Here is a 10,396-nt window from a genome sequence, read left to right as displayed (position 1 = left end):
ACAGTATATGTGGCATTTATTTTGCCTTTTCTTTATAGATTGTAAGATATTTAGAAGAATGAGTCCTAAAGGTTTTCATCCCATGATATCCCCAAATAATAAAAATTTTTTAAAAAGACAAATGTGTTTCCAGTTTGAATTATATTAGAAGATAAGAATGAGAGAAGTTGTTACTCCACGCGGAAATCATTCGTGCTGTCCACAATTATTTTCCATTCTTCTCCTGGGCATGTCAGAGTATTGCACTTACCTGCCCCCTTGAAGTTGGTGGGACCATATCATTTGCTTTGCTTAGAGAGGCTTGAGCAAAAGTAGTATGTATTACCTCCAGTCCAAGCTCTGTCCTCCAGTGCATGACGCACCATGCTGTCTTTGCCCTGTAGCATGGCAAACAGCAACATATAAAGTGGCAGCTGCTTTGTCACCTATGGTCTCTGAGTGATTACTTTGAGCAGAGTTTCCCCTCTGAGTGGACAGGAGCCGTAGGTGAGATTCAAACCTTTGTGGGATTATGGCACAGACATTTGGGGGTTGTTATCACAAATATACCTCAGCCATCTTGATTAACACATTTAGGTCATTGTGTTGTAGAAATTATCAGATTTGCATCATAATTATGATGCACCTAAGGACATAATTATGACCTACCTAAGTAAGGTGTGGCAGGAAAAAGAAAAAAAGCAGATATCACAGCAGAATAGGAATAAAATGATAGCAAAAGGTAATGATGGAAAACAAGTTGAATTTCTTCCCCTCTCCTAGCACAGTGATCTTCAACTGGTGTACCACAGTGTACCAGTGTGCCACAGCATACTGGTGTGCCATAATTTTTGAAACATGCACTACCTGACTGTTTAGTCAAGGGGTACTCCCTTAGGTTGACAAATTAAAAAATGACAACAGCCAACACAACAGTGATCATTTGGTGTGAATGAATCAAAATTATACCTATTTTGCTGATCTAAAAGTCAGATCAGCAAAAAACATATTTTCTGGTGTGTCACAGAATTTTAGTAATTAGTTTATGTGTGCCATGAGATGAAAAAGGTTGAAAATCACTTTCATAGCAGATAAAAATGGGAGTTTAAGATCAAGAGTTCTAACTTTTTTTAAAGATTTTATTTATTTATTTATAGAGAGAAGGGAAAGGAGGGAGAAAAAGAGGAACAGAGGCATGAATGTATTGTTGCCTCTCATGCGTCCTCTACTGGGGACTGGGCCTGCAACCCAGGCATGTGCCCTGACTGGGAATCGAACCAGTGACCCTTTGGTGTGCAGGCCCGCCCTCAATCCACTAAGCTATACCAACCAGGGCAAGAGTTCCAACTTTTGTATGACTTTCTTAAAAAATAACCACTCCTGATAAACACTAGTCCAAGTTTATTATAAAATCATTTGTTTGAAGTTTTAAACTAGTCAAATCGCAAAAATTACTAATTGAATACTAATGAAAGCAACACAATATATCATTATTTATCCTCTTACACAATCCAACAAGTAAGAAGAACACAAAATACATTTATTCACACAGGACACAAATCTACTGTTAGTTGATATCCAACACTATCTACTAGGTGGTAAAATATTCTGACACCCAGATGAAGAATTAAGAAAACGTATGTTTCCATCCTGTATATTCCTACCACAGTTTATTGATTTGGGGCAATAATGGCAACACAGGTGAACCCAGCAACAAGTGTCACAAAAAAATTCATTCTCTGTATCTAACAAGCACTCTAACTTGGGTTCTAAGATCAGGCACACAACTAAAGCAAGTTTTTGTTTTTAAGTCTGAAAATTAGCAAATAAGACTATCTGTTACATAGGACAGGTTTTGTGTGTGTGTGTGTGTGAACTTTTAGGTATCTTCCACTTCAGCAATATGCATAAGTAGAATCAAATTCCTGCCTTCAGAAAAAAGTCTGAAAGAGCACATTTCTATCACCTACTTAAACCCACCAGTAAAAAGTCCAATGTTTGGGATCACACCCACAGCTAATTATGAGTCATCATTATCTGTCTTTGTGTTCATCATTAGAAAATCCATTTGCTGTTAGATTTTTCTTATTTTTAAAAAAAATTCATTAACATCAGGAGAGGCCTGGCATTTTCAAGTCATTTGCCCATAATAATATAATTACCCAGAAATAAGATGACAAATAATATGAGAAGTTCCTTACTACTTTACTCAATGACAAGGGAAATTCAGTTACTCTGGTCTAATTGTGAATTTTAAAATAGAGTTTGAAACTGCAAAATCAGTGAACTTGTTGAACACTATTTGTACTATTTATTTCCAATAGTCAAACATATATACTTCTACTTAAAAAATCGGTATAAAAGTTATTGGTGAATGCTCCGCTCTATTCTTCTTGATGTAGTAAATTGCCTAACAATACTGAGATAGGATTAATAACAGGAGTCAAATTCTGAAATCAGATAGGCATATGGTTGTGTTCCCTTTGTTTCATTTTCTTTGGGTGAAAACTTAGAACAACGTAAATGTATATTCTTCTACTAAATTTTTGTTTCAATTTTTGGTGTCTACTTCTTGGGTTTAACCTCATCATAAACCAAATATAGTTGTCCTAATCCTGTGCTTGGATAACATAGATAATTCTTCCAGGATATGTGCAGAATGAGTCCCTGTCACTCCCCCAAACTTTGCATGCCCATGCATTGCCACACAGTCATGTCCCTATATCTCCTCCACACAGATACACATGTCCAGGGTGACATGTGTATCTTCAACAAATACTGTTGCTGCCAGGATGACAGCAACAGAGCAACAATTCTGCCAATCAATTCGCAAAAAGCCTCAAAAGCCTCAAGGAGAAGAGGACTGGAACTCTGAATGAGAGTTTCTCCCCCTCCCCTCACCAGGGTCACGATACAAGAAAGTGTTCGCTGCAGCATCTTATCCAGCCAGCATAAGGAAAACCAATAGAGGTCTGGTTCCCTGTGCCTCCACTCACAGGACACCAATATTTTTAAGCAGCTGTGACAAATAGATATCACCTGTGAACCAGGCTTTATGTCCTCTTAAAACACAAGAGAACACTTAGGAATATAACAGCAATCATAAATTGCAATGGCTTTTGTTAAGCATATAACTATATATACACACAAATATATGTATATATATATACATATACAAGTATATATGCATGTATACATATATATAAATATATATGCATATATCTCACAATTATCAATGTAATTGTCAATTTAAATTAAAAATGTACAAAATCTTTGCACTTCCATGCTCATTTCATATTAAGAAATTCTTGTGATTCAATTTGGCAAGGATTTATCAAACATCTACTATGTGCTCTATAAGTAGAACAACCTAAATTTATATGATTACTCATTTACTGGTCTTAAATTAAGAATATCACATACCAGTATGTATATGCAAGTTTCCCTTTTTTAAATTCACTGAATAAAATGGTTGCCATTAAATCTTCATTGAGGCTATTCCTTAATCTTTTTTAACTTATTCATGAGAATTTTCTAAACTTCACAAAAGTAGACAACAACTTCTAAGGTACATTACCGATTAAAAACAAAAGCCTGTGAATATGACTTAAGTCTAGTTGCCCAAATTTCATGGAGAATCTGAAACCAGTCTCACAGGAAAGATTAACTCTGAAATGAGCCCCAGTTAATGAAGGCAATAGAAATGCATTTCACTGTTACAAAGCAGAACTACCTACCCTATGTTCTGATGAACGCAGTACATTTTGAAAGATTATTAAAACTCTATGGGTTGAAGTACGCAAACAAGCAAAGGAAAAGTCTAAACTATTAACAGGAAATTTGAGGAAAGATTATTACCCTTAGAGCTCTTGGTTAACCACTATTACGATCTCCAAACACCTAGCTACTTCCAATTCTTCCCTTAACACGGGTAGCACAGGCTGTAAAGATGCCCTCTGACAGACTTCATGAAGCCACTTTCAACAGAAACTTTTGATGTCTTGCCATTGCTGTGTGTGTGTTTGTAAGTGGAAAGCACAAACATGCCACTGAATATAGAAACACACTACCTGCAGATAGTCCTTGTATATTTATACATAGATTGTGTGTCTTCTTTTCTCTGACACAAATGTGATAACTCAAAGTCAAATGCCTTTGTCAGTGCTCTTTGCACCTACGACTGTATTGAAGTTCTGTCTGAATCACCTATGGCAGAGCTGCTTAGGAACTGCTATAATGCAAATCACCTCTACATGAGCTAAGATAGAGCCTTTGTTTTTCTAAAAATTATTTCTGTGCACTTGAATTTTCAAAGGAAAAGCAGATTATTGGGAAACTATGCAAATCTGTGTCTTACCAAGAAAACCTTCAAATAACAGTTGACCTTCATACCAATCAATGTAAGCAGTCATATTTGTCAAATATGAGAAGGACAGGCTCATTCCAAACAGGGTCACAACACCAGGCAACCTGACAGCCACACCTGGTGTATATGGAGGTCGATGCAATAAACCACAGTGAACCCCATGTGACACAACCGTACCTATACTAACTGAGGTTACATAATGAAAGGTAAAACAGGCCAGATCAAAATATGAGGATGCTCCATTTCAGTGAGCCTAGTCTATAAGAAACAGCTACAGAGCAGTGGCCCCCAAATAGCCATTTCACAATGCAGGCAGTTTTAAGATGTTCTTTGGCAAGTAGGCCAAGTAAATGCTTTAGGACTCAACAGAGTCACTCATTCCAACAGCATAAATAACACAGATAAGCCCAAAATTGTTTTCAATTTGACTTCCATGGCATTATTTCATCATGTTTATCTGCAGTTGGCAAAACAAAGTGAAAATGTGCAATTATACAGTTAATTTTACAAATTTCAAAAGCTGAATCTGACAAAAGTGCTCCCCAAACTATTTGCTGACACCTAAATTTGACAGTTAGGCTTTATATACTCACCCAATTAGCTAAAACTTTGCCAAACTTTTAATTTTGTCCTAAACTTACACCGAATTACTGTCCTATTAAACTGGGTGACTGCTGATTTATTTTCTCTGCAGCTGGTGACTCAGAAATTGCAGAAACCTTTAAGGAATTTTTAATGGAGCTAAGCTCCCAAACATGTAAGCTGATGACATGCACTCCACAAAAGCGTCTGGCAACCTTGTAGAGATTCTTAAGGACAGCCTTCCGTAGAAGAATATAGACCCAGGGATCTAAGATTTGATTCCATGTTGCCATTCGGAGAGCAAAAAGTATTGTTTCACAGGTCTCGGTAGAATGATTTCCATTTATTCCAATGTTGGCCATCGTCAGCTGCAAAACGAACAACAAGGGAAATCAATTGATAGACATTTTCTTAGTCCTACAGTTTTTTTTTAACTTAACTAGCTATGATACATGGTATTCATTTCACCTTCCACATTGTGATGTTATTTCGCAAAATAGTGACAAAAAGAAACAAACAATAGCAGAAACATTGATGCATACATCTTAATCCTTTGAACTGAAATTCACATCAAAACTACAAAAATGATAACTTTTTTTTACTCCTGAGAATAATAAGCTCAAAGCCAACATACATTTGTATATTCAATTAAAAAATCTAAAATGTATTTTTGTGAATAAAATATAGTTAAGCTATAGTATAGATAACTTATTGATAAGGGTTTTTAAAAATAAATTTAGAGCATCTGATATTAATTTGCACATGGCATATGATATTTTTCTGAAATGTTACTTTTAGAAATTTCTTCTTGATAACTATAATGATGCCAGTGTCTTCTATTTCATTTTCCCTTCCCTTCATCTGTCATAGGCTTAGCTTGGCTAAAACATTCCAAAAAGTCAATGGAATTTTGTAAGGGCTTTGAAGAAATAAGTTCCCCTATGTACTGCCATTGAGATTTAATGTAGATTGGTCTCATGTGTCCGTTTTCTGACCACCCATAATGTAAAATACCATTTCATGGAATGAGTTCCATAAATGGTCCGAGCTACATGTTAGAACTGGTCTAGTCTCTGAACCCAGCTTTGGACACCAAATAAACAGTTTCAGAACAAAGAATTGTTAAAAGAGTTTCGAAGAAAGAAAGAGAGCGAGAAAGAGAGAAAGAAAGAAAAAGAGAGAGAGGGAGAGAGGGAGGGAGGGAGGGAAGGAAGGAGAGAAAGAAAGAAAGAGAGAAAGAGAGAGAGAAAGAAAGAGAGGAAGAGAGGAAGGGAGGGAGGGAGGGAGGAAGGGAGGAAGGGAGGAAGGGAGGAAGGGAGGAAGGAAGAAAGGAAGGAAGGAAGGAAGGGAGAAAGGGAGGAAGGGCACTGACTGGTGGGGCTCTATTGGTGGGAGTTGTCCCACAAAGCAAAAGGTCACCAGTTCAATTCCTGGTCAGGGCACATGCCTGAGTTGTGGGTTCCCTCCCCAGTCAAGGCACATGGTAGAGGCAACCAATCAAGGCTTCTCTCTCATATCAATATTTATTTCCCTCTCTTTCTCCTTCCTTCCCCCCTCTCTAAATAAATAAATAAATAAATAAAATTAACAAAAGGTGAAACAAAAATTAAGAACATCTTGGACCATTATGCCTCCAGGATTAAGAGAGGATATAACAAAGCCTAAAATCCAAATGAGAAGAAAATCAAGTCTTCTTGATTTTCTTAACGGACCATTATCAGAAAGAAATGTCTTAATCTGGCCTGATGATACTAATGTTGAAGGATAAACATCCCTTATCAACACCTTCATTATTCACACAACAAAGTACAAACTCCTCAGCTGGTACCTCAATTAAGCACCTGAAGTGCACCTCTACAATCCAATCTCCCTGCAAATACCTTACGCTCCAACCACTGTGAAGGCTTCACTTGTCCCACATGCACATCTTTCTGAGCTTTGGCGTGCATGACTCTTTGTTTTGAACTGTCTATCCCCCCTTTCTTTGCCTGATATACTCTTATTCATATTTCGAACGCCACTGAAAAATAAGCTACCTCCATGAAACCTTCCCCAGCTTTCCTGAGATGAATTAGCAAGTAGCAAGAAAGCACAACTACCTCTGTGCTTTCACAGCATCTTGTACATACCCAGTTACATCACTTATTACACTGCAAGGTAGTTATGCTGTGTATCTGCTGTGTGTACATATATGCTGTGTATATGCTAATTATGCAGCAGTAATTGTCTGTATATCTATGAGCATCTCTTCTTCTATATTCATTTCTAATACCCAGAATGAAGCTGACACCCAGGATTTATACAGTAAGTGTTAGAATAAATACAATTGCATTATTTTTATTCATTGAGGCTATTTCTGGAACTCATCAGAGAAACATCTGGTTAGCCATCACAACAGTCTAATATTTTAAATGTAAAATGTTCTAAAATGTCAATATAACAGCATGCAATAGTGAGGGATTTCAAGGTGTCACTAGAAGGAATAGGATCCTACAGACCATGCAGATCCCTTGGGTGGGACACAATTCTTTCCCTCGAGGATCATTTCCCAGGGGAATAATGTACCAAACAGCAGACCTAAAGATTCTGTCTATAAATCAGGTCAAGCAAGTTTCGACACAGAAAAAATTACAATCCCCACACAGCAGTACCTGGGTCAGGTAAGACTATCGCTCCCTAGGTTAGCCAACAGGATTGAAGAAATAAACCTGCATGGGCCCAGTTTCTTTTAGTAAAAAGCAGACTCAAGACCCAAGTGGCAGTTGGTTGAGATAATATTACTAATATTTTTTCTTTACTCATCAAATATTTATTGATTATCTGCTATGTGCCAGGCAATGTGCTCAGCACTGAGGATGCAATGGCAGAACAAGTAGACATGTGCCTGCCCTCGTGGAATTTACAGTCTATTTGCTAGGTTTGGGGGTTGGGCGCAGGCGGGTGGTTCAAGAATGAATGAATAAATATTTCTCTGGCCTCACAAGTACTAAATGCATGCATTTCCTAGTAATGACTAGGTGTGTTTCTGAGGATCTCAGAACCCAGTCAAGATACAGCTCTGCATAGATGAATGAAGATGGTCAGTATAAATCGCATGAAAGAGGTGGGGCTGGTTTAGAGATGAGCAAATTTAAAATGCCTGAGTTACCTGGCATGCACTTTTCTGACTCTTCTGTCTCCTCTGCAAATGGCAGTGTCACCAACTGCAAAAAGACATTGAGTCCTCTGCTGAGAGAAGCCAGGACCAAGGCTTCTCTCCAGAACACCTGATAGTGCCCTGGCCTTTACGCCCACTCTCTCTCCTTCCACCTCCTGCCCAGCCTGGAAGAGGGGTTGCTCTAGGGCTTGGCTGGGAGAAGCACCAATCAGCCACCAACAAAGATCTGGGTGGAATATTTATGTGAAAGGATGATCATTAGTACCTTATTGATAATAGTGTATCACTGAATATTTGGGGTCATTTATATATCTAACAAAAAACAAAAACATAGTGATTTCATGTAATGGAAAAATATGCAAGCATTAATGTTTGTGACTCAGTATTGACATTTTAAAAAGCAAGTTACCAAATTGTATTGACTGCATGATCCAGTTTTGCAAATTATATATATATATATGTAATATATGTAATTTTGTGCATGCATAGGAAAAAGCTGGGGCATGGCAGTGTTTTCATTGGAAAACTCTAGATAGTAGAATTACAGAGGATTTTTATTTTTTTCTGGTTTGTCTTTAATTTACTAATATTATTAGATAGATCATGCATTGCTTTTGTAATTTGTGCTTTTTCCCTTAATACTTTATTGAAATATACTATTGCTAAAGAATCAGAACTAATGTGCACTCTTTCTGCATGTCTATGTGTATGTGAGTGAGGTGCACAGACTTCCCTGAAAAATTCAATCCCTGACAAGACTAGCAGAAGTGAGGAAGCTGGGGTGAGAATGAGGAAAGTCTGTCACTCTTCGTGGGATCTGTCAATAGTCACTGCACGAGCCTTGAAAGACTTCTTCTTTGACCTGCACACATCACGTACATAGTCTCGTCACACACATAGCTTTTCATTTTGTTCCCAAGAGCTACCAGGCACATTGAGTTATTAGGCGTTATTTTCTAAAATACCTTTCTTTGAATTTGGACATGTTACAATTGTTCATCATTGTTGGAATGATGATTAGAATCTGAACTGAGAAGTAGACAGGGCCAAGTATTCAGATACCCTATGGAAAAATCCATTAATTAATAGGATACCTCTGAGTGACTCAAAATTAAGATAAAGTAATACTGAAGTCAACGAAATGTATGGGAAGAAAAGTTTATGTTCATCAGCAGTTGCAAAGAATGAAGTAGTTAACACATAAAATAAAATCTCCATTTATTTAGGCCCCATAATACAATTCTGTCCATTGCTGAGATCACCAATATTAATGAATCTGCCAGGCTACTTTACTCATAGACAACAGAGCTCATGTTCGCTGAAGTTATGTTCTAGAAGTTATTCCATTATCCCTAACCCTACAAATTTCCTCTGTATGTCTGTTGGTCAGTGTAAGGACTCCACTGTCTGTTCATATTAAAAGCAATGGTGAATTCAAGAATTATGCTTTTTTTTTTGCATAATCATAAAAGTAAACCAACAGAGCAGTGAGTAGTTTTTGAGTGTCTACTATGTCCATGTATTGTGCTAAATGCTAGTGATGCAGATGAATATTTAGAAGAATCTTATCTAACATATGATATATTTTGCTTATTTATCTACTTTTTATTTCTGTCTCTCACACTAAAATGTACTCTTGAAAGCATATTTTTGTCTGATTCTTTCTCTGCAATATTCCTAGAAACTGGAAGACTATAAGGAAGCTGATATTTGTTGAATGAATGAAGTCCCTCTGAGGAAAGACTGACAAAAGCAAAATTATGATGCTTTAAGTGACATAATAAAGACATGTAAACGTGTCACAGGCAGGGCTTTGTACTGGTATATGACCCCAAATGTGGTCATTAAAAAGTGTACCTTTTTTTGTGATTTTTCTGGTACATCAAAACTTCGGTTATTTAGACTGATTAATTTTGAATTTATGGTGATTTCACTGCAGTTTGTCTGAATTTCTCCTCGGCACTATTTTTTATGAAAATTCAATTGAAATTACTTCTGGTAGAATGTCCAACTTCTTTAGGTACAAACCCATTTTTAGAATATTATCAACATCTATCTTCACATGAACAATGTCTACCACAATTACACATGGTGTCATCCAGTCTCTGAAGTGGGTATTTTCTTATTCCAAGAAGTAGACCATTTCTTTCCTCCTTTGTATCATCAAAGAAGACTAATTCAGGGACAGTTCTTTGGGGAATGAAAGAGTACACAGAAGTATAATTCATTAATTTACAGATTATTGTCCCTTATAACATTACCATCAAAAGACTGATCTTTAGGTTTGGCACTTGAATAATCACAGAGATAGG

The 10,396-nt window shown here is 36.9% G+C and overlaps 1 protein-coding gene across 2 annotated transcripts in view; it reads right to left on the bottom strand.

Annotated features, from left to right (window-relative positions):
• Positions 1–4,962: 4,962 nt before the first annotated feature.
• The window catches only part of PTGFR (prostaglandin F receptor), a 32,403-nt gene continuing 26,969 nt past the window's right edge, over positions 4,963–10,396 (bottom strand). For both annotated transcript variants that reach the window (XM_028513265.2, XM_036026338.1), the window contains exon 3: positions 4,963–5,295. In XM_028513265.2, the coding sequence (XP_028369066.1) occupies positions 4,993–5,295 (303 nt within the window). In that variant the 3' untranslated portion in view covers positions 4,963–4,992. The remainder of the gene's footprint in view (positions 5,296–10,396) is intronic.

This window comes from Phyllostomus discolor, chromosome 5, assembly GCF_004126475.2.
Source record: "Phyllostomus discolor isolate MPI-MPIP mPhyDis1 chromosome 5, mPhyDis1.pri.v3, whole genome shotgun sequence".
Lineage (NCBI taxonomy): Eukaryota > Metazoa > Chordata > Mammalia > Chiroptera > Phyllostomidae > Phyllostomus > Phyllostomus discolor.
This window is presented reverse-complemented; position numbering and strand designations above follow the sequence as displayed.